The following is a 25,530-nucleotide window of genomic DNA, read 5'->3' as shown; positions in this document are numbered from 1 at the left end:
TTCCTTCTGGAATGACAGCCATGCAGACCAATTTGAAGGTACTGGCAGCAGCCCTGTACATTGATTTGTCATCTGCTGTGTCCAGTGAGGTCCATGTAGAACAGGAGACCTACTGCCCAGCCTATAGACAAACAGCAGTTAAAAAAAGTTTTTTCCCCTCTTCTTCACAGAATGCTTCTACAATGTATCTCTCTCGTCACAGATGTTTTGAGTCGAAAGAGACACAGGGCAGGCATTTCATGGGCTTCCTGATCATGTGATCACTCAGGGCCAGATTAAGAGCATCATGGGCCTGGTGCTGAGGATTTTGGTGGGCCTTTTTATGGAAACAAAATGAAAATGCAAAAATGTTTTGCTAAAACAAATTGAATACACTCTTACCAGTAATATCGGCCGTGCGGCCTTTGAGCAGCAGCAACACCCCCAATACCACCTGCTATGCGGTCTCTTAACAGCAACAACATAGGGCGACCACATTTCCAAATTGCCATTCAGGGACATCCCCTCTTCCCCAAAAAAGATGAGAGGGGGATGTAGTCTCGGGTTGATGGGGAAATAGGTGGCGGGGGTGATTTTTCGGGCAAATGGCTGGTGTTAGAACTTAAAATCATCCTGACACTTGGCTTGATATGGCATCAGGGTGATCAGTGTGCCACTTGCCACAAGCAGCATGCCAGATACAGTGTGCCACTTGACACAAGCAGCATGCCACCAGATACAGTGTGCCATTTGGCACAAGCAGCCTGTTACCAGATACAGTGTGCCACTTGCCAACAGCAGCCTGCCACCAGATACCGTGTGCCACTTGCCACAACAGTGTGCCACTTGCCACCAGATACAGTGTGCCAGTTGCCATCAGCAGCATGCCACCAGATACGGTGTGCCATTTGCCACCAGACACAGTGTGCCACTTGCCACCAACAGCCTGCCACCAGCAGCATGCAACCAGATACAGTGTGCTACTCGCCACCCACAGCCTGTCACCAGATACAGTGTGCCACTTGCCATCAGCAGCCTGCCACTCCCTCCAGGACTCTGCCCGGATGGATAGAAGAGACAGTGCCTGCATAGTCAATCAAATCTTTGGAGCCCCCACCCCTCCTGAGCTGGGATGGTATGACTGTGTATGCCAGGAGTATTGATCAGACCAAGTTGTACAGGAGAGTTGTGTGTGCGAGCCTTTGGGCTCACACTGGTGTGCTGCAGTCGTCCGCACTGCTTGTGTATCGGCAGTTTTAGCTGCAGTCCTATTGATTTATATCAGGTTGCAGGTTTTTGCTGCATTTTCTGACAGAGCGCCAAAGATGCAGCATGCAGGAATTTTGGTGCACTTTCAGAAAATGCAGAAAAAACAAACAACCTAATAGAAATCTATAGGACTGTGGGTAAAACGCAGGAAAACTGTGCATACACCAGCAATGGGCCACAACACAGCAAATCAGTGTGAACCCACCTAAAAGCACAAGGGACCAAGCACTACCACAGGCTGATGACACAATTCTAAACACTTTGGCTGCAGTTACAACAGCTACTGCTGGAGAAAAAAGTTAAAAACTAGAGGAAGGGAGATAAGAGACCAGTTACTGAGCTCATATTTGGATATTTGGATGGTCCCTGGAGGCTCATCACTCAGAGATATCCTGCTCACCTTCTATCTGCCGGTGTTCTGTTCATAATTTACACCCACACGGCTCCTTCACTGCACATACATCAGGGAGAGGGAAGAGGAAAGGCAGAGCCTCAGCCTCTCACATTTGTGTAGGGGGGGGGGGAGGACTGTACACTGTGACATTGTAATAACCACAGTGAGCAAACACAGATGCAGCCAGACACCCCTACATTTACACATACTTCTCCTGTCCCATAGAAGTTTATGGACGGGAGAAAATCGGGCTTATACTGCTGGCTGGGTGGGCCAATTTTAAGGCAGGGGCCTGGAGCTGCAGCTCCATCAGCCCCTATGTTAATTCGGCCCTGACTGTGATGGGCTGTCACGGTGATCACATTAACAGTAGCTTGTCCTTCTGGCCCCCAATCTTCAATCTGTGACTGGAATTTGTCAGTGACAGTGCAGGGGACATGCCATTAGGCATGCTACTGATACAAAACAGGGATGCATATATATGGCAGCACAGAATAAGGCCCACCTCCATGCAGACACATAGGCAGGCTTAGCCAGAGGAGGTTAAAAAAAAAATTGCCAAAATGAGCACTAATTAAAAGAGTTTACCTATGACTATCTGATCAGTCTCTGTACTGGTTTAAAAAAAGATTCGGTCCCATCAATTTATGTGGTAAGGTTTTCTTTCAAAGAAATACCGTCAAATATGAAAGTTCTTCATATTGGAATTATTGCAATGTAACATTTTCCCTGTAGTAGTTTACATTTCATTATCATAACACATCCCTAACAACTATCTATTTCACAGAAGAGACCAAACCAATATTGCTTTCCAGATTTCTTTACTCAAGTACAGTTTTATATTTTCTTTCATTTATAATATGCCTTGAAACCATCACATGGAAGTTTAAGTATACAGAATTTCAAATAGCCTGGACATATTAGTTGTGACTTCCCAGCATGCGCATATACACTAATGCAGCTGAAAAAAATACACAATTTGCATGTGCACATATTACAACATATATACTGTAGTGGTAAAGTTATTGTACATGATAACTGGCAGTCATTGTGCAATGAACAACATAAAGACACTAGAATGATATTCATGGACTGAAGAAATTCCCAAAGAGAAGGCAGTTTGCTTTGCATCAAGTCCTCTAAGGATACACATGGCTTATCACATTCCAATATGTTTCATATTATTTGTATATTCATTCATATTTGCCTTCCACTTTACCTGCAAAGAAAAGCACGCTCTACAGCTCATCATGCCAGTCAAAGCAAAAAAGCAGCTAATGGATGTTAGCTATATGAGACAGGGAAGACAAGGAAATGCTCAATGGTATTCAGTGTTATGCATGGGCAGCAGCATATATTTCTCCTGGACAATGATGAGAAAAGGTGCGTGATCAAGATATACCAGTTTCATTTAGTACCATCCCTGTGTTTTCAGTTTCATAGGGCCTTATTCTCAACAGATCACATTGGATTTACTGTATATGACAAAACAAGGCTTGAACAACAATGTAGTGAATACATTACGGACAAAGGCACAAATTCATTTTATTCCCGCAGGTCGTTAAATGTTTAACAGTGGGATCTGCCAAACCATAGCAGAAGAAACCGGCTCTTCCTGTCGCTGTGGCTTGAGCTTCTTGTTTACTCTTCGGTGACCCTGTCCACCAGAGATGACCAAGACAGAGTCTGCCTTCAACTTCCCAGCTCGCTGTCTTTTGCTATGTTGTGGTGGCATGCTGGGGTCACTTAGAAGATCATAAAGAGTGCAATCATCCTTCCCCACGTCACATGAATTTGATCCATGAGACAATGTGAGAGAGCCTGACGAAGAGGACAAGTCACTTCTTTGTGCAATGGACCCCATGGAGCCCCCGAGCCAAATGGCGCCGTCATTGTTATTGTTGGCAGTAGCTGCATTCCCCTCCTCATTTTGCTGTACATGGGCACCTCGAGGGTCCTCTGATTTTAGTTCAATATTTGAAGTTTGGCTGCATCTGCTCGGTGTCCGCTTAGGTTTTTTGTTCACAGCAGTTGCCATGACAAGGAATTTGACTGCACCGTGGTGTGCATGGTGAGACACCATTCCACGTCCTGAAAAAGAAAATAATGCAAGGTCATAAGGGATTATTATTATTATTATACAGGATTTATATAGCGCCAACAGTTTGATCAGCGCTTTACAATATGAGGGCAGACAGTACACTTACAATACAAATCAATACAGGAGGGATCTGAGGGCCTTGCTCGTTATAGCTTAAGGGATGCGATTTTGCTTATCTGTAATTTGATTTGATTAAAGGGTAACTCCACTTTCATTGCAAAAAAAATTTGCAAATAGAAAAAAAATATTTAGCTTATAGAACTGCAGTTAGAGTCATATTGGATTTGAATGTTAATAAAAAAATCACCTTTCCTTTGACATCTGCAGTGCTGTAATTTTCTGTAAAAATGCAATGCAATATGGTAGCCTGAAGGTGTTTTGTACACAGATGGTATACAGAACGCCCCCTGAAAATGCAATTTTCTACATGGCTGATTGGCTTACTGATTTTCCCAGAAGTCGGCACTATGATACAAGTCCGATTTTTTGCATCTCCAGCAACAAAAATTTCATTTTTGGTGATGTTCCTAAAGGGAAATATTATCTAAAGGGATGCACGCCATGCCAATTTCCTCACTGCACCCTGCAGGTGTAGTAACTGATTGATAATTATTAAACCACTCCCATATAGATTCACTCTGTACATGGACAAACAGACAGCTATTCCTTCAGAACAACAAAAGGTAGAAATCTGCAACAAAGTTTGTAAAAATTCTTGCAATGTACATAGATCACCCAGAGAGGAATGTTTTTTTTCTCAACAAAAGTGGAGTTATTTTTTAGGCTTCCATAATGCCATAGATACATATCCTGGAAATCAAACTTTTTTTAGCCTTAAAATGCAAAGCTGTAAAATATCATACATGCATCTGCTAGCTATTTTTATGTATTTTATTTAAACCAAACCATTATGAATAATTTCTTTAGCATATTCAAAAGTTGTTATAGATCTAGTATACTGTATTGGCTTCATGTTAATATATTTATCAATGTGTTAATGTTTTGAAAACCTTTCAAGATCCAGTTAGAAATATGTGCCAATGTTGGGGGAAAGTTGTGTGAAAACATTTATAAGGAGTCCCCTATATGTGTATGTGATGATAACCAAAAATGCGTGCTCATTGAAAATACCCTATCCTGCTCCTTTGAGGTAAAACTATATTATGCCCAATCAGAGTAACAGGGTTCCTGGATAGAGAGTCTCCTCTGCTGCTGTTACTTTTTATTTTTAAGGAATTACTAGGGAAGTTAAGGTCAGGTGCACCTTTTTGCCTTTTTTTATTTTTTTTGATACAGTAGAAAATGTTAATTTTTTTTTGCTGTGTACAGCTGAAGAGATTTCTCTTCATTCTCAGAGAACAGGAAGTAATAGGAAATCTCTTTTATTTGAAGGGAAATTCCCACTAATGCCCCATACACATGGTCGGAAATTCCGCCAGCAAAAGTCTGATGTGAGGTTTTGGTCAGAAATTGCGACAGTGTGTATGCTCCATCAGACTTTTGAGAAGCAGGTTCTCTATTTTTCCGATGGAAAAAGTTCAGATCGGAATTTCCGATCGTCTGTAGCAATTCTGATGTGCAATATTCCTACGCATGCTCGGAAACAATTCAACGCACGCTCGGAAGCATTGAACTTCATTTTCTCAGCTCGTCGTAGTGTTGTACGTCACCACGTTCTTGACGGTCAAAAGTTCAGAGAACTTGTATGACCGTGTGTATGCAAGCCAAGCTTGAGCGGAATCCGTCGGAAAAACCATCCAAGATTTTTCAGACAAAAACTCAGATCACGTGTACGCGGCATTAGTGTAAATCTCACCAGTGCAGACACAGACAGCAATAATGCAACAACATTTCTGATCCTTTTACACCATCTAAAAAAAAAAAAAAGTTTCACGTAGAAATACACTTTTTTCAGGACACTACAGGCATACCCCACTTTTAAGTACACAATGGGGTTTATTTACTAAAGCTAGAAAGTGCAAAATCAGGCTCATTTCTGCATAGAAACCAATGAGCTTCCAGGTTCTATTACCAAAGCTTAATTGAACAAGCTGCGGTTAAAAGCTCATTGGTTTCTATGCAGAAGTGAGCCTGATTTTGCACTTTCCAGCTTTAGTAAATAAACCTCATTGTGTACTTAAAAGTGGGGTATGCCTGTATAGAGCTTATTTTGTGCTTTTTGTCATTTAAACTGGAGTTGAAAATAAGGTACTTAAAAGTACACATTTATCAAGAAAATAAAAGCAGTTTGACCACGCTGAAATAGAGCAGAACAAAACAATGACATTATGTTAAACTAGCAAGATTATCAGGTTTGTGATGTTTGTGATGTTCTGAGCAGCAAGAAAAATAAAGAATTTAGCGAGAGAGTGCATGAACTTGCCAGGGTTATCTGCTAGCTGCTCTCAAGATAAACACTGAGCCTGTTTCAGAGCTTCACAACACAAAAATCAATGTTTGGTATAGATGTGTGAATTAATCAGTATTCACAGAACCAGCCTACTAATGACACCATCCACTCTACTTTTTCAATTTAAATAGAAAGGTATTCAAATTGTTCCTTTTTTTATGTTTTGAAATGAGAAAGGAAGAGTTAAAAATTATAATTTTTTTTTTTTTGCCGCCTGTGCCCCTGTTGGGGAGAATTTTCCCCTATTTACTGTTTTACTTGTGTCACATGGGAAAGAAGTAAGGGGAAATGAAAAGTCATTAATGAAAAACATGGTGAAGTGGAGAAGGGTTAGAACAGTGTTTCTAGAAGCATGACCCCATCCATTGTCTCTTGACATGTCTTTCTGGCCATGGAAACATGGCCCCGCTCTCTGCAATAACAAGAGACCTGCCTCTGGAAACATATCAACACTCTGATAACTAGACTACAGCTTCTGCCTAGTAGTGTGCCATTTCTATGGTGTGCAGCATCTCGCCTCTCTGCACCTGGCAACATAACATGGCTTTGGCTCCTGTAAACTTGCACGGTTATCACATTTCATTCAAAGCACTGATTATAGCTCTTGACTATAAAACTGCATCTAATAGAAGGATAAGGGTTCCTGTTAATATTTGAAATGACACTGAGCTTGATTATGAAATGGTAAGTCATATAACAACTAGTCATATTTCAGTTCACTAAAATAATTGATCTGATTGCATGTTGTAAGGCATTTCACTTGACAAATTGCGGTTTGGATTTACCAAAATTTTTTAAATATATGTCTATAATACGTTTTTAAAACAGCCTAAGTATTGGCAGAATAAGGCAGAAGCAGTTCACATTAATTAGGTATTTGAAGAACTTGTATTGAGAAAACCAAGGTTAAAATTGGTTGGTTGTCTAAATTTTATGACAGCTCCTAGGGGTACGCTTTTACCTATTATTGCAAGCAATCTGACCACAGGTAGAAAAAACATGTAGTGTACAGGATGAAGAGTGACTGACTCCAGTTGGGAAGCTGATGCATCAGATATACAGATTAATTTAAAGGCTAACTCCAACTTTTCAACATTACATGTCATCAACATTTTGACTCACTGACTCTAAACAAATATACAGGTTGGGAGCTTTGACCTCATTGTATTAAATTGTATTTTACTACATTTTAAATATTACAAAAAACAAGAAAAAAAAAAATCGGAAATATCCAAAAACAAATAGATAAATCATATACTGTCCAGAAACAAAGAAAGCTGTGAGAATAAACAATTTAGAAGAGAATACTTGATATTCAATTATTATGCCATTTTCCTTTAAATTGTCATTTAAACTAAATTTAAAATCGCATTCCCTATGCTTGACAAGATAACGCTACATTATCAAAAGTATTGGGACACCTGACTTTACACTTGGGAGCATGAACTTGATCAAAGTGTCTTGGTATGCTGACACCTTAAGTTTTCCCTTCACTGGAACTAAGGGGTCAAGCCCAATCCCGGAAAAACCACCCCACGCCATAATCCCCCCTCCACCAAATGATTTGGACCAGTTTACAAAGCAAGGACCATAAAGACGTGAAGGAACTTGACTGGCTTGCAGAGTCCTGACCTCAACCCATTAGAGCACCTTTGGGATGAATTAGAGTGGAAACTGCAAGCCAGGCCATCTCTCCAACATCAATGCCTGACCTCACAATTGCACTGGAAGAATGGTCAAACATTCCCATGGACACACTCCTAAACAATGTAGACAGCGTTCCCAGAAGAGTTAAAGCTGTTATAGCTGTAAAGGGTGGGCCAACTCAATATTGAACCCTACTGATTAGGACTGGGGTGCCATTAACCACTTGCCGCCCGCCCTATAACAAATTAACGGTGGCAAAGTGGTTGCATAATCCTGATCGGACGTCATATGACGTGATCAGGATTATGAGCCGCTGCGCGCCCCCGGGGGAGCGCATCGCGGCGATCGTTGTTGCGGGGTGTCAGTCTGACACCTGGCAACTACGATCTCGGTAAACTAGTCTCCAACGGAGACTCTTTACCACGTGATCAGCCGTGTCCAATCACGGCCGATCACAGTGTAAATAGGAAAAGCCGGTGATCGGCTTTTCCTCACTCGCGTCTGTCAGACGCGAGTAGAGGAGAGCCGAGCGGCTGCTCCTCCGACAGGGGGGGTCTGTGCTGATCGATTATCAGCACAGCCCCCCTGAGGATGCCCACACTGGACCACCAGGGATGCCACCAGACCACCAGGGATGCCCAGGACAAGGTATGCCACCCTAGACCACCAGGGATCCCAGTCAGTGTCACAATGGATGCCAATCAGTGCCCATAATGGATGCCAATCAGTGCCCACAATGGGCATCACTGATTGGCATGCATTATTGTTTGGCACTGATTGGCATCCATTAGTACAATATATTATAATACAATGCCGCCTATCAGTTCCCATCTGTGCCACCTATCAGTGCCCATCCATGCCCACCTGTGTCGCCTACCCATGCCCACCTGTGCCGCCTACCCATGCCCACCTGTGCCGCCTACCCATGCCCACCTGTGCCGACTAACCCATGCCCACCTGTGCTGACTAACCCATGCCCATCCATGCCAATCCATGCCAGCTATCAGTGCCAATTTGTGCCACCTATCAGTGCCCATCCGTGTCGCCCATCAGTGCCACCCATCAGTGCCGCCTATCAGTGCCACATATCGGTGTCTATCAATGCCACCTCATCAGTGCCACTTCATTGGTGCCACCTTATCGGTGCCCATCAGTGCCGCCTTATCATTGCCATCAGTGTAACCCCATCAGTGCCCATCAGTGAAGGAGAAAACTTACTTATTTGCAAAGTTTTGAAACTGAAACAAAAAAAATAAAAAAAAAATTTCAAAATTTTCGGTATTTTTTTATTTGTTTAGCAAAAAATAAAAACCGCAGAGGTGATCAAATACCACCAAAAGAAAGCTCTATTTGTGGGAAAAAAATGGGTACAGTGTAGCATGCCTGCGCAATTGTCATTCAAAGTGCGACAGCGCTGAAAGCTCAAAATTGGTCTGGGCAGGAAGGTGTTTAAGTGCCTGGTATTGAAGTGGTTAAAGTTCATGTGTGTGTAAATGCAGTTGTGCCACTCATTTTGTTAATATAGTGCATCTACTCAAGAAAAGAAAAATAAGCTATCTCATATACCCTTGAGATTTTGCGTTAAATAAATAAATAAATATTCTAGATTTAGAGAAAAAAATATATATTTATCAAAATAAACTACATAAATAGAAAAAAAAAGACAAGAGGAACAAACAAAACACCTACACAAAAATAAAAAATAAAGTGAGAAGAAATGTCTCCATCGTGGAGCCAAACTATTATTTTATTCATTCAGCAACCCAGGCCCTGAACTCTGGAGAGACAAATGGCATCTAATTCCATCACCCAGTCTGCCATTGATAGTATCGCAATATACTTCCAATGTTGAGTAATTACAGTGCTTTCTGTCAAAAGAAAATGCCTAAGAATATATTTTTCAGCTGATTTAATAGGGCCTGAAAAGACAGAGTAAAATACTACTTTGGGCAGATTATCAACGTGGGCCCCCTTTAACTTGTAGTACAAAATAACAATCCCTCTCCAAAAATGTTTATTAGGAAGACATTCCCAACAATTGTGGGCCATAGTCCCCTTGATTCTTTGGTAACACCAACAGGTATCAGGGACAGTGGGACAGATATGATTCATAGTTTCTGAACATTTATACCATCCGGTAATCAACTTAAAATTCTTCTCTTGTTTTGTTGGCTAAGGGCTGTCTATGAGTTAAGATAAAACATTTATTCAATTTTTCTGGAGTAATGACATCACTGAGCATTTTTTCCTCAGGTAGCCATTTATGATGGAAAATAAGTGTGAGACTGGGACTGTAAAATTGAATAAATGACAGATATTACATGAGTAGGTGAAGCATCTTGAAAAAAAAAAACCTCTATTGGGATTGTTTGTGTCTGAATCTGTTGAACATTTGGAATAGATTGCAGAAATTAGCAAACTTGATGTCTCTGGAACAAATGGCCCAAGGCTGTGGGTTTCAAAAAGACCTGCTCCTATAGAAATAAAGCTAGGTTAATTTTGTACCATTTTAGCTATTCTACAGTGGGCTCCCTTAAGCCATGGGCCAAAGGACAAAACTAGACCTAGTATACATTGAGAGACCTGAAATATATGGATAATCAGGTCCCAGGTAACAAGTTTGTTTTTCGTTAGATCTGGAAATGCTTTAGGATCCTTCCTAAGATTGAGGAGAATGCAAGGTAGAGCCAGTAGATCCAATAATGCCATTGTTCTTTCCAGTTGAACTCATAATTTCCAAGGTAAATGATGAAATCAGTCTACTATTGAGATTGTTGACAAGTAATATTATATTGTTCCATCAGGGGCACTCGCCCCTCCCTTAGTCTTAGAAAGTGATAGTGTTTTGAAGCTTATTCAAGGATGATAATTATTCCAAATAAAAGCAGTAAGCAGTCATTTTAGTGTTTTAAAATATGTCATCGGGATAGCAATCGGTAGTGTCTGAACAATATAGAGGAACCTTGGAAAGGACATCATGCTTAACCACTTCAGGACCGCCGTATTGCCAATGTACGTCAGCACAATGGCACAGGCAGGCACAATCACGTAGATGTACGTGATTGCCTTCCAGCGGGTGGGGGGTCCTATCGGACCCCCTCCCGTTGGATACGACGGTCCGGTTCCCTCCAGGAGCGCTCCGTGATGAGGGGATGGCCGTTCGTTTTCGGCCACCCCCTCTGGATCGCTCCTGGCCAATGAGAAGCTTCCTCCCACTGTGTATTGTTTACACAGGAAGGAGGAAGTGATGTCATTCTCCTCGGGGCGGTCTTTTTGACCGGACTACGAGGAGAAGACTAATAGTAAGTGTGCACCAACACTACACTGACATGTAGGTACACACAGGCACACAAACCCCCCCCCCGATCGCCCCCCCACCCCCCCCCCCAGTCACAGTGTCACTGATTGCATTGATCATTTCTTTACTGATCAATGCATTCAGTGTCAGTTGTGACAGTAAAAACTGTCAGGACAGTTAGTGTTAGGTCCAGGGTAGCCCCCTATCACCCCCCAATAAAGATTTAACCCCCTGATTGCCCCTAGAGTTAACCCTTTCACCCCCTTTTGCCAGTGTCACTAAGCGATCATTTTTCTGATCGCTGCATGTGTCGCTAGGTAGCTAGTTATTTTTTTAGGTTCACCGCCAGGTTTTTATATCGCTAGGTACCCCGATATACTACCCAATAATGTTTTTAACCCCCTGATTGCCGCTAGTTAACCCTTTCACCCCCTTTTGCCAGTGTCACTAAGCGATCATTTTTCTGATCGCTGCATGTGTCGCTAGGTAGCTAGTTATTTTTTTAGGTTCACCGCCAGGTTTTTATAGCGCTAGGTACCCCGATATACTACCCAATAATGGTTTTAACCCCCTGATTGCCGCTAGTTAACCCTTTCGCCCCCTTTTGCCAGTGTCACTAAGCGATCATTTTTCTGATCGCTGCATCAGTGTCGCTAGTGTCGCTAGGTAGCTAGTTATTTTTTTAGGTTCACCGCCAGGTTTTTATGCCGCTAGGTACCCCGATATACTACCCAATAATGGTTTTAACCCCCTGATTGCCGCTAGTTAACCCTTTCACCCCCTTTTGCCATTGTCACTAAGCGATCATTTTTCTGATCGCTGCATGTGTCGCTAGGTAGCTAGTTATTTTTTTAGGTTCACCGCCAGGTTTTTATAGCGCTAGGTACCCCGATATACTACCCAATAATGGTTTTAACCCCCTGATTGCCGCTAGTTAACCCTTTCACCCCCTTTTGCCAGTGTCACTAAGCGATCATTTTTCTGATCGCTGCATCAGTGTCGCTAGTGTCGCTAGGTAGCTAGTTATTTTTTTAGGTTCACCGCCAGGTTTTTATAGCGCTAGGTACCCCGATATACTACCCAATAATGGTTTTAACCCCCTGATTGCTGCTAGTTAACCCTTTCACCCCCTTTCACCAGCGATCACAGTATAAGTGTCACTGGTGACGCTGGTTAGCCAGTTAGTTATTTAGGTTCCCCGTCAGGTTTTTATATAGCGCCAGGGACCCCCATATACTACCTAATAAAAATTTGAACCCCCTGATTGCCCCTAGTTAACCCTTTCACCACTGATCACCGTATAAGTGTTACGGGTGACTCTGGTTAGTTTGTTTTTTATAGCATCAGGGCACCCACCATTTATTACCCAATAAAGGTTTAACCCCCTGATCACCCGGCGGGTGATATCAATTAGGTTTTAGGGTCAGGGTCTGCGTCGCCCCAGGCAGCGCTAGGTTAGTGCCAGTACCGCTAACACCCACACGCAAAGCATACACCTCCCGTAGTGCTATAGAATCTGAACAGATCAATATCTGATCTGATCAGATCTATACTAGCCTCCCCAGCAGTTTAGGGTTCCAAAAAAACGCATTGTTAGCGGGATCAGCCCAGATACCTGCTAGCACCTGCGTTTTGCCCCTCTGCCCAGCCCACCCAAGTGCAGTATCGATCGATCACTGTCACTTACAAAACACTAAACACATAACTGCAGTGATCGCAGAGTCAGGCCTGATCCCTGCCATCGCTAACAGGTTTTTTGGTAGCATTTTATATTTAAATCCGGAAGGCAGTGCTTGGTTTTCGGGGTCCCGTACGTGGCTAGGCTCCCAAAAAGTCCCCCACATGTGGTATCCCCGTACTCGGGAGAAGCAGCAGAATTTATTTTGGGGTGTAATTTGACTTCTGCCCATAGCATGTGTGAGCAATATATCATTTAGTGACAACTTTGTGCAAAAAAAAAAAAAGTTTGTAATCTTCCCGCAACTTTTGGCAAAATATAAAATATTCCATGGACTCAACATGCCTCTCAGTAAATAGCTTGGGGTGTCTACTTTCCAAAATGGGGTCATTTGGGGGGGTTTTGTGCTATTTTGGCATTCTATGGCCTTCGAAACTGTGATAGGTAGTAAGGAGTTAAATCAAAAATTTGCACCCTTAGAAATCCTGAAGGTGGTGACTGGTTTTCGGGGTGCCGTGCACGACTAAACTCCCAAAAAGTCCCACACATGTGGTATCCCCGTACTCAGGAGAAGCAGCAGAATGTATTTTGGGGTGTCATTTCACATATGCCCATAGCATGTGTGAGCAATATATCATTTAGTGACAACTTTGTGCAAAAAAAAAAAAGTTTGTAATATTCCCGCAACTTGTGGCAAAATATAAAATATTCCATGGACTCAACATGCCTCTCAGTAAATAGCTTGGGGTGTCTACTTTCCAAAATGGGGTCATTTTGGGGGGTTTTGTGCTATTTTGGCATTTTATGGCCTTCGAAACTGTGATAGGTAGTGAGGAGTTAAATCAAAAATTTGCACCCTTAGAAATCCTGAAGGTGGTGATTGGTTTTCGGGGTGCCGTGCGCGACTAGACTCCCAAAAAGTCCCACACATGTGGTATCCCCATACTCGGGAGAAGTAGCGGAATATATTTTGGGGTGCAATTCCACATATAACCATGGCATGTGTGAGCAATATATCATTTAGTGACAACTTTTTGTAAAAAAAAATTTTTTTTTTTTTTTTGTCATTATTCAATCCCTTAGGACAAAAAAAATAAATATTCAATGGGCTCAACATACCCATCAGCAATTTCCTTGGGGTGTCTACTTTCCAAAATGGGGTCATTTGGGGGGGGATTTGTACTGCCCTGCCATTTTAGCACCTCAAGAAATGAGATCGGCAGTCATAAATTAAAAGCTGTGTAAATTCCAGAAAATGTACTCTAGTTTGTAGACGCTATAACTTTTGCGCAAACCAAAAAATATACGCTTATTGACATTTTTTTTACTAAAGACATGTGGCTGAATAAATTTTGCCCTCAATGTATGACTAAAATTTAGTTTATTAGATTTTTCTTATAACAAAAAGAAGAAAATATCTTTTTTTTTCAAAATTTTCGCTCTTTTTCCATTTATATCGCAAAAAAAAAAAACGCAGAGGCAATCAAATACCATCAAAAGAAAGCTCTATTTGTGGGAAGAAAAGGACGCAAATTTCGTTTGGGTGCAATATTGCATGACCGCGCAATTACCAGTTAAAGCAGCGCAGTGCGAAATTGGAAAAAGACCTCTGGTCCTTAAGGTGTTTATTGGTCCGGGGCTGAAGTGGTTAAGGACATTGATCCTATCTAATCATGACAAATGTTTTACAAGTAAGCCTTAAGTTCTAATCGGACTTTATTTAACATGTTAAGATAGTTCAAAGAGAAAATCTGTGTTCATATGAATGTCAATTCCCAGATATTGTATATGGAAGGAGCATATGTTAATTTGCTGTAGCTGAATAGAAGATAGCGAGATATTTATTATGTCAGACTTATAAAGGTTCACCTTAAAATTACTGTAATACCAAGTCGCTGAAACTATTGTAAGATAGAAGGTATAGAAAGGTGGGGCGTGATAGGTATAGAAGAAGGTCATCTGTAAATAATGCTAATTTCATATTGTGACTTCCCATATTATGTTAAGATTTTGATGTAGGGCCCCAACAAGATGTTACATTTTTAAGATGTAAAGAAGGGAAGAAAGCAGACAGTCTTGATGGGTACTATTTCTAATTTGGAAATAGGGGAAAGGGAAAGCCATTATAAGGGCTAACATATTAGGTTCTAGATGGATTTGTGACAGGGTGAGCTGTAAAAACCTCCAGCTCACCCTGTCTAAAGCCTTTTTACACATCTATTGTCAAAAGACACATTGAGATTCTATGGATTTGTGCATACTGAGTAAGATGTTTTTCAGGGTATTATCCCTTGCTTCATGACCATGTGTAAGACCCAGCTGATCTAAGTAAACTAATCGTGGAAGCAAGGGTTAAAGCCTATACACCGAACATTAGAACATACCGAATGGTCCTTTTCAGGTTTAGGAATTAATTAGATAATGCCCCTGATGACTGAGGGGGGAATTGTGCTCCTTTAGATAACGAGTTAAAAACTTTCATTAAATATAATACAAGGAAAGTTTGACAGGTCTTATAAAATGTAGGGGTATAGCCACTTTTACCTAATGGAAAATATTTAATAGCTTGTGCAATTTCCTCTTCAGTAAATGGTGTTTGCAAAGAGGAGCTTGTCTCTACATCTAAGGAAGGTAATGAGGTATCTTTAACACCTTCCCGTCGGGCCTATAGCAGATTGACAGCCTTTGATATCCTCCCATAAGGCTCCATGGCATGATCTATCACCAGCTGTGTCTACCGGGCACAGAACTACCAGTACCATATGACCTTTGTGACCAATCAAAGCAGATCATGTGACAATTTTACATAGTGGATGGCTTCCTTTCATGCCATCCACTGTGTACACTTGTGCTGCTAGCTGTGATTGGTCAATGTGATCACAGACAGTTGCAATCACAGCCCAGATATACCATGTGATTAGCTTTAGCCAATCACAGCTAATCACAACAAAACAAACTGAATGAATCAGTTTTATTCAGTAAAATGCTTGCTTATAGCAATGAAATCCACTGCTATAACCAACCATAATGTGTTTCCTACGATAACATGCTCTGGTCACGGTGTATAATATATAGAACTTTTTTTTTAATTTTCCAAAAAATTATGACAAAAAATTACAACTACCAAAAATTTGCCATGCCTCTTCCTAAATACCCTGTCCTGTCTACTTTCCAAAAAGGGGTCATTTGTACTGTTCTGACATTTGCAGGCCTCAAGATTTAAGTACATCAGGATTGATCAATATATATATATATATATATATATATATATATATATATATATATATATATATATATATATATATATATATATATATATATATATATCAGGGATCCCACACTTGACTGGATCAACCATCTCCTTGGGACAGCACCAGCTTCAGACCCTATAGGATTCTGAGCCTTTTTGGCCCACTGTCGTACGACATGTGTGTCCATCCTAGTTAGTAAGAGTATTCATTTTACTTACCTTTGTAGCATTGTTGAGAGTAACTACAGACAAGTTGTTCTCCTGTCCCCACTTGGTTTGGTGTTACCCCAACAAGAAGAGCATCTTTTGCACATTTACATTTGTGTGGACTGAATACCCCGCATTTGATTCATGCACTTTTTTTGTCCTAACACCTTTACTACTGTTATTCATACACAATGAGTTATTTTGTTGTATTGAGATAGATGTTTGATTTTAATTTACAGTACACACTAGCACTACACTTTTCAAAATTTCCAGAAATTTAAAATTTTTATGTGAGTTTTGTAGAACTTGCTTTCCATGGTCTCTGATTATTCCTTTGCTAATTTGCGAATTGTGTTTTCTACAATACTACCTACCGTGGCAGCTCGAGTTTGTATCTTTTGTCTCTTTAAAACCAAAATAAAAATCCTATACTAATAGATATAAAATATTCTAAAGCAAAACCAAACAAGTATATTACACAATATTTTATGGATTTGTACACAGAACTTACCAGTTACTTTAGGAATTCCTTGCAGGCGAGGGACTGGAAATGCTACAATAACACCATGGTTCGTACCGATCATTAGTAGACCATGACAAACAAGCAAACTGGTCACTGACACATGCTGCTGCCCTGCAAAGCAGAAACAAAGATACTGAAAGTTATAATCATTGGATTAGAAAGTCTCAAATAAAATTATTGGAAAACAGTAATGTCATTTTATTAGCCAAAAGAAGAGGCATTAGTAGAAAGATGACAATATTATTTATGTTGGTGAGGTTGAATTTTCAGATATGTAGAGCCACTGATAACCAAAAAAGCAACTCAAAAACACAGATACATTTTTACAATTTTATTAGTATTATTAGTATAAGAAAATATTGCCAGTGTCTGCTTTTGAGAAAGAACAAGATCGTTTTAGCAGTGCCTCTTATGAAAATGGCATTTAAGTGCTGCAAGCTGTAGATCTTTTATGAAGAACAGTAGAGGGTAAATTAGTTAAATATTTTAGTTCATTTAGCTGCATTCTCCTAAAGTACCATGCTGTTTTAAGATAAGCACTTTGTAAAAAACATTGAACACTTCAATGCACAGGACCTTCTAGTAAAGAAACCTTCTTAAATGTATACATTTAAACACAGTAAATACAATTTTTTTTCACTGTTGGAACATTTTAGCTGACTACCCAATCTCTTCTCCTAATCAAGAGGCATTAAGCTAGCACCATGGAGAGATAGGCCAGGATTTACTGTACATTTTTATGTTAGATGGAAAAGCGATCTGATAGTTTGGAAGTAACCAGCTTTCTTTCTAAGGGAATCTTTCATGTGTCGGTTTAGGGCAGGTTCTCTTGAAAGTTTACACCCACCTCTGATATTCTCAGTTCTCTTCCTCCTATGTGGCTCTGTTCATCCATTAGAGCCATTAGTCTAAACCCTGTTGAATGTCCGTTTAGGTTAGTGTTGTAGTGTACACAAAGTAAATAGCATGTTCCTCTCCTCCATGTGACAGTGTTCAAATCTGGTGTTTGGACACTCAGGCCTAAGCTATGCATCCTGGGAGTGGTTCACTTCTCCCTCATAATCAGAAGCTAGCTAGCTGGGTATTTTGGACGAACAGAGCAGTGAGGGAATGTGGCAAAGGTGGGTATACTGTAGGTGGTAGCATTAAAGTGACATTAAAGGGCAAGTTGTTTTTCTTTCAATAAAACATTTCATACTTATCTGCTCCCTCCTCTTCTTGGGACCTTGTTGGTGCTGCTGCCCCCTCCCTCCTGCAGAGTGCCCCTCCCGAGCCGCTGCTCTGTCTATTTAGACACACAGCGCTGCACAGCCCCTCCCCTGCTCTCTCCTCATTGGCTCACTGGCTGTGATTGACAGTAGCAAGAACAATGGCTCCCACTGCCACCTTAGCCAATGAGGAGGCAGAGACCCCAGAGAGCTGCTGCTCTTGTACACATCGCTAGATCAAGATAGGGCTTGGGTAAGTAAGCTGAGGCTGCTGCTACACACAGAAGGTGAAAAACAAATGCATAAAGGTAAAAAACCTTGAGCATTTACAAGCATTTTAAAAGACAATCTGTCAATTTGCCCTGAATAGGCAAAGTGACAAATTCTTTGCAATGGAAATTTGTACCGCTAAAACTGTAAACTGCAATGCTGACCACTGGCTGACTAGTTGGTGACAAAGTATGCAAACACTAAAAATGTAAGTATTTGTATGGTTTAGGAGATATCCCCTGTATCTGCATGTGCCAACGTACGTGCCACTTGCTTCTGTGAGCGTCCCGTTACCAGCAGCTCCCATGCGCATGTGCGGTAGTATCATCATCACGGCTCTGGCCAATCCCAGCGCTGGAGCCGCGATACTCGGAAGTAACTCCGGGGAGAAATGTCACCGGCCGGTGCTGTGTACGGGCACTGCAGCGGGGGGCTTCGCATATAGATATCATTATGCCTTTGACTTGCAGGTTTTTTTTTCTTTTCCATGTGGGTTTACAACCACTTTAATGCACCATACACACGATCAGAATTTCTGACAGAAAAAGTCAGACCGGATTAGGTTGTTGGAAAATTCGACCGTGTGTGGGCTCTGTTGGACTTTTTCTGTTGGAATTTCCAACGGAAAAAGTTTGAAAGCTGGATATAAAATTTTCCGACAACAAAATCCGATCTGATTTTTTCTGAATGTGCATAGAGAATTCCGAAAAGTGCCACGCATGCTCAGAAAAAATTTGGAGACGTAAGCTATTGGCTACTGGCCTCTACATAGTCCTGTCGTATGTGTATAACGCCACCTAGTTCCGAATGATCGGATTTTCCGACACCTTTGCGCATATGCAAGACAAGTTTTGGCCAAAATCCGACGGATTTTGTGGTTGAAATGTCTGACCGTGTGTATGGAGCATAAGAGTGTTTTATTTTAGCCTTTGTACCGGTTTGAATAACAAAAAAAAAACAGTTGATCCTGTAAAAAATGTTCCCTTCCATCTCTGTGAACTATAGAACACATTCTTCATATGTTATGTGTAGAGAGAGTGACTGTTGCCACCCTGGAACAGGTGTTTTATTGGCAGGCTCACCTGGTGAGAAATAAAAACCATAAAACAAAACAAAAGTGGCCACCACGTCAAAGGACTGACAAGCTTCTATATATTGTGCTCCTGAATTCTTGGAATTTTTAGGAGGTCATTAAAGGCAGATCTCATATTCCTTTAAATATAGGTTACTCATTAAAGACATTCATTTACAAAAAAGAACAATGAGTCATGCAGCAATTATAAGTATGTGCCACTTTTTTTTCTTCTGTTTATTATTCCAACATATTTTGTAAGTTGGAATGTTTTCAGTTCTACAATTATGGTTACGCGTATGATGTATGTATTGTCTTTTAAAATAAACTTTAGAGTTTCTTATTCCCAATAAATGAGTTAGCTATTGGAAGGCAAATGCCAACCCTGGTGTTCTGCAAACAAAAACTGGCACTCTAATGAACAGCAGTTCACAATATAAAGGATGGCAAGTATTCTACTTCCCACTAATGCACACAGATAGAGCAGAATAGATGGTAGATAATGCCAACTCCTACACAAGTTGTTCATTCAGCTGTGTCATAAAGTAATCTGTTTCATGTATACAGAGCTAAAAGAAAAAGAAATTCTATTACCAAGAAATAATAAGTTTCTGCGATATACACTTCATTTTTCTTTTCCATAAAACAGAGCACTTGCAACTGTATTTTGCAGAGAAAAAACAATATATAAAACGTATTTAAATGTTACAGAGACCCAGATTTTGACTCAGAAGCAATGAAAAAGTAGGCCGATACCATTAGAGGCCAAGAAATGTATCAGACTTAATGGTTGGAGAAGCTAAATTAGATTGACATCTTTGCATTTTTGTAAATCATATGGTAATTCCCAAGCCAATATACTGATGCCATTAATTTTGAATGCCATTGAGATGGGTTTCATTGAAAGAAGTAAAAAGGTACAAAAAGGTGAAGGTTCATTAACCACTTCCCAACCACCGCACAACGATGTACGTCCCTTTTTTGAAGAGGGATATCTCGGTAATGGCAGCAGCTGCTGCCACAACGAGGTGTCCATCTCTTCAGGCGGTGGTTCGGTAAAAGACAATGGTGGTCACTGCCGCCGAATCGACGTGAGATCAACATTATCGGTAGTGGGAGAGGTGCCACCCCCCTCCTGCCACTCTTCTGCCGCTTACCGGAGCCGTCAGCAGTGGCGGAGGCAATCGGGTCCTGTCACTTTCTTGGTATACCACCTCCTGGGATTAACCAGGAGGTGGCAGTGTAGGCGTTAAGTGAGCCCTGGGGAGCATTTCTAACTGTGGGGGGGGGGGCATGACTGTATATGACATGTCACCGATCTCTGCTCAGATCACAGGGAGCAGAGATCAGTGACACTGTCACTAGGCAGAAAGGGGAGATGCTTGTTTACATAAGCATCTCCCCATTCTTCCTCCCAGTGAGACGATTGCGGGTATCCCCAGGGCGATCAAGTCTGCGAGACCCACAATCGGACTGATGGAGGTCCCGACCGTCACGCACACGATGGCATGGCGGCAAATTTAAAGGGACCTACCTGTACGCCCATTTGCCTGTCCGTGCCATTCTGGCGACGTACACCGGCGTGTTCCAGTCGGCATGTGGTTAAGAGGTATGGGCGGAAGTGACATTTTAACGTCACTTCCGCCCTGCTATGGTATGGTGTGACCGTGTGTAAGCAAGACAGCTTGAGCGAAATCCGGTTGGAATTCCGTCGGGAAAACCATCAGAGCTTTTTTTGACCAAAATTCTGATAGTGTGTACGCAGCATGAGAGTGAGCAGCATCTACTGTAATAGGTGCTTAATTTTTGGTCAGAAACATGCATTTGTTAGGATCAGAAGTAGATAGGAAACTACATTCAGTTTTCTTTTAAAGCAGGAGTACTGAATTAAAATGCACAGAGGTCCAGTCAACAGAATTTTCTTCCAGCAGAGGTCCAAGTTTCATGTTTGTGTCATGATTTACATTCTTAACATCACAGCCTCCTGTATGCATCACAGTCCTCCCACCCTTAAGGGGCTGATCACCCTGGCTCTCTTGGTAAAATGCAGGGTGCTACTGTGAGGGAACCTGTTAGTGTGAGGTCCAGGAAGTAGCGGTGCAATGCGCATTAAAGTGTGTTGTGCAGTGGTTTTTTTTTCTTTCAACTTTATTGAAATGTTTAAATTACATTTCATTAATTTTTATGCACTGCAGCTCAGTTATGATGCATAGAAACAGACTGTAAAGCCTTCGGGTGAGCTCCAATGAGTTGTCATAGTTGCAGTGTGAACAGGGCACACAGAAAACAATCGTTTTCCAATGCCCTTGCAGAGACCTATGTTTCTAGTGCAGGAAAACAGATCTCTGCACAAGTGTGAATTAGCCCTAACATCAGTTTCTTCAGCCCCCCCCCCTTTTACATCACAGTCTCCTAGGCTCAAATGAATGGGCTGCTGTGCTTGAACAAACGTGAGCCACAGCAAATGCATAGGTGTAAACCTAATGTTACATCACATACCCCCCCCCCTTTTTACACCAGCACTCTCAGTCCCTTCATGCTTACACCACAGTCCCATTCACATCATAGACACCCCTCCCCATCCTTACATCACAGTGCTCCCTTCACACCACAGCACCCCCCCCCCCCCCCCGTCCCTTTCCACACAGTACTCCCTTCATACCAAAGTCCCCCTCACATCACAGCAACCACCCGGCTATCTTTACCGTCCTAACTCACACAAAGGGTTTGGATGCACGGCGGGTCAGAATAGTGGGTGGGAATTGTTTTTATGTTAAAGGCGGGTGAATAGTTGCTTGAACTGCCATGCAGCTTAGCAACCAATCACCCGCTTCTTAATTTGAAAAGTTACGCCTCTATTTAGACCTGTCGTGCCTAAAATATTCTGCCCTTCCTCGACGATAAGATAAAAAAAAGCAGTTTGTTTCAGTATACATGAGCTACATTAACCGGTTCCCAACCAGCGCACACCGTTGTACGTTGGCAGAATGGCACGGGCAGGCATATTGGCGTACAGGTACGTCCAATATTCAATGCCGCCCTGCCATCGCGAGCACGCCACCGGCGGCGCGCTCGCGTGTCAGTTGGGACCCCCGTGAGTCCGGTCACAGGTCCCGCGGACTCGATTGCTGCGGGCATACCCGCGATCATCTCACGGGGCGGCTGAATGGAGGAAATGCCGTGTAAACAGCATTTCTCCATTCTGCCTAGCAACTAGTGACGCTGATCTCTGCTCCATGTGATTGGAGCAGAGATTAGTGTTCACTAAATGAAAGCCCAGCCCCCCCACAGTTAGTAACACACCTCTAGGAACACTTAACCCCCTACACTGCCACCCACTGGTTAACCCCTTCACTGCCAGTGTCATTTACACAGGAATCACTGCATTTATATAACAGTGATTACTGTATAAATGACAATGGTCCCAAAAATGTCCGATGTGTCTGCCATAATGTCGCAGTCACAATAAAAATCGCTGATCGCCGCCATTACTAGTAAAAAAAAAAAATAATAAAAAATTATTAATAAAAATGCCATAAAACGATCCCTAAAATTCTAAAACTTTTGCGCAAACCAATCAATAATCGCTTATTGCGATTTTTTTTACCAAAAATATGTAGAAGAATACGTATCGGCCTAAGCTGAGGGAAAAAAATGTTTTTTTATATATTTTTGGGGGATATTTATTATAACAAAAAGTAAAAAATAATGCGTTTTTTTCAAAATTATCTTTCTATTTTGTTTATAGTGCAAAAAATAAAGACCGCAGGGGTGATCAAATACCACCAAAAGAAAGCTCTATTTGTGTGAAAAAAAGGACACCAATTTTGTTTGGGAGCCACGTCGCACGATTGCGAAATTGTCAGTTAGAGCGACGCAGTGCCGAATTGCAAAAAGTGGTCTGGTCTTTGACCAGCAAAATGGTCCGGTCTGTAAGTGGTTAATAGGCAACAGCCAACAGCCAATTTAGTGCAAACGACAGATGAGCCAAAGTTTTCAAAAACACAGTCAATAGAATAGTACTTGGCATCTTGCTCCCTCAGACCAGAACTCCATTGGCCTCTAGAGGGCCCCCAGTGACAGCTGTCAGAGGCTGCTAGAGGCTTTCGCTGCCTTGTCCTGCTGCACAGTAGCAGACTGTAACCACTGATCCCGCTGTACACTTCCCTGCACCTCCCGCTCCAAGTCGACACACATTTCTACTGTGTGCTATATGCACAGGCTTGCACGGCACATCCCACTTCTCCACTCTCGCTCTCCCTCTCTGTGAAAGTAGCTGCCCTCAACCTCAACCGCTGCTTCCTTTTGCGCCGCCAACCACCCAATCACATTGATAATAAAGGATGACAGTGGCAGCGGTGAGGCGCCAGGAGGGAGGACAGACTTAAGGACACTCAGGCATGTATTTGGCGAGGCTGAAGTCCGGATAGGACTGTTACTTGGTCCGCCATTTGGTGATGCCTGTTTTAAAGCCCCCCCAATTCTGTGCATTTTTATTCACCCCTTAATACATCAGTTCCTTTCTCCCTGGGTTCCTCTGGCCACTCTAGTGACATCTTTAGGTCCTCTGCCTTTCTGTCCTGCGGTGGCAGTGGGTGGTCCTCAATACTAAAGAGAGCAGCACTGTTACTAGGACATCAACATTGCTCTCCATAGTGAGCAAAGGTAAATGTGTTACGGTTACCCCATGGTAGGGATTCTAAAAGCAAATATGTCACTAAAAGCAATGTTTGCAATAAAAAGAACCCTGTAAAGGAGACAGGTAATTCTCACCTCTTCCACTGCATGTTCTGCCAATCTCTGCTCTAGTGAAGAAAAATAATCTTTAAAATCTGACATTTGTAGGAGTTATGCTCCTCCCCTACATGTGTGTATGTTTCTAATCACAGAAAAATCCACCCTGCACATATACATACCTCTACGGCATGTAAACCCATTCTTTTGATTACAGGGCCACTGGAGCCATGCATCCAAACAGTCAACATAGCCAGTGCTCTAACAATACCAAACAGCAATCATGGATCAAATGAAAATGCCATATAATCCTATGTTTTAGGGCACGTGGGACTTCCTGAGAAAGGGATATAATATTCATGGAGTCCAAATTAAATTCCAAAAATCAGTTCACTCCTCTAATGTGAATACAAAATAGGGAATACTGATATTTTTCCTGAAAATCACAGAACAAAAATTGTGCAGTATGACAATGGTTTTTAACACATCACCGAGTTATTAACACATCACAGAGAGAGTTATTATTCTGTCACCTTATTTTCTGATATCCTGGAATTATATATAAATATGTACTGTAGAACAGAACTATAAAAAGCCTACCACAAACAATATGTTATTTTTCACATCTTTTTTTTTTTTTGGTAGCTGTTAACAATAACATCACGTACAGATGATGTACTGTATATGCTGTACTTTAGCTGTTTACTGGCTGTGCAAAACATGCTTGTTATGTTCTCACTATGCAGTCCTTTGACAAGATAATAGGACATACTTGCATCACTACTTGGTAAACTTTCATGCATTGTTCTCAAGCACCTGGAAAACTTTGCTTTGAAATACAAGTATCAGCAATTAACCTTAGACCTTAATTATTAAGGCCCAAGTGGAAACATCCGTGTGAAATCATACCATAACTGCCTTTACAGGAAGCACGTGAATGACAGATCTGTCATTTTTACTGGTTAATATATCCAGGGTTTTTTTTCTTCTACTCAACAGCAGTTAGTAAATGAATGCAGTTTTCATGATCCATATAAACTTCTACAAAAAACGAATTACAAAAATAAAAACAAGCAACCCTTAATAGACAATGAAGTTCATAGTGTGAATCATCTAACTGTTGGATTCTGTGGACAGTGAATGAAGAGAAGATTATTTAAATTTTTTTTTTTTTTTTACTTTTCTTGAAGGTTAAAATATATATATATATATATATATATATATATATATATATAAAACATCATTGGCTACAATACATTAATCCAGAGCTGCTCTCTGCAGGACCTATTCTCTGATACAAGATTTCCTTAAGTTGGCCATACACAACCAATCTCAGCCACTACGGGTAAAAAAAAAAATAAGAATAAAAAAATAAAAAGATTCCACCATCCACACAAATGGATCTGGAATCTGCCTACAGGGTCATTGTAGTTGAACAGCAGCAACCGCCATTGACAGAATAATCCAATCAGCGGCTTTAGCCATTTTGC

The 25,530-nt window shown here is 41.4% G+C and overlaps 1 protein-coding gene across 1 annotated transcript in view; it reads right to left on the bottom strand.

Annotated features, from left to right (window-relative positions):
* Positions 1-2,446: 2,446 nt before the first annotated feature.
* The window catches only part of ARHGEF10 (Rho guanine nucleotide exchange factor 10), a 269,684-nt gene continuing 246,600 nt past the window's right edge, over positions 2,447-25,530 (bottom strand). Inside the window, exons 28-29 of the mRNA XM_077487769.1 lie at positions 16,745-16,867; positions 2,447-3,733 (exon numbers count right to left, since the gene is read on the bottom strand). Of these exons, the coding sequence (XP_077343895.1) occupies positions 3,204-3,733; positions 16,745-16,867 (653 nt within the window). The 3' untranslated portion in view covers positions 2,447-3,203. The remainder of the gene's footprint in view (positions 3,734-16,744; positions 16,868-25,530) is intronic.

Source organism: Lithobates pipiens, unplaced genomic scaffold (genome assembly GCF_037356315.1).
Source record: "Lithobates pipiens isolate NorthernLeopardFrog02 unplaced genomic scaffold, aLitPip1_a1.2 Scaffold_18, whole genome shotgun sequence".
Taxonomy (NCBI): Eukaryota; Metazoa; Chordata; class Amphibia; order Anura; family Ranidae; genus Lithobates; species Lithobates pipiens.
Note: the sequence above shows the minus strand (reverse complement) of the source record. Positions and strands in the feature narration are given on the sequence as shown.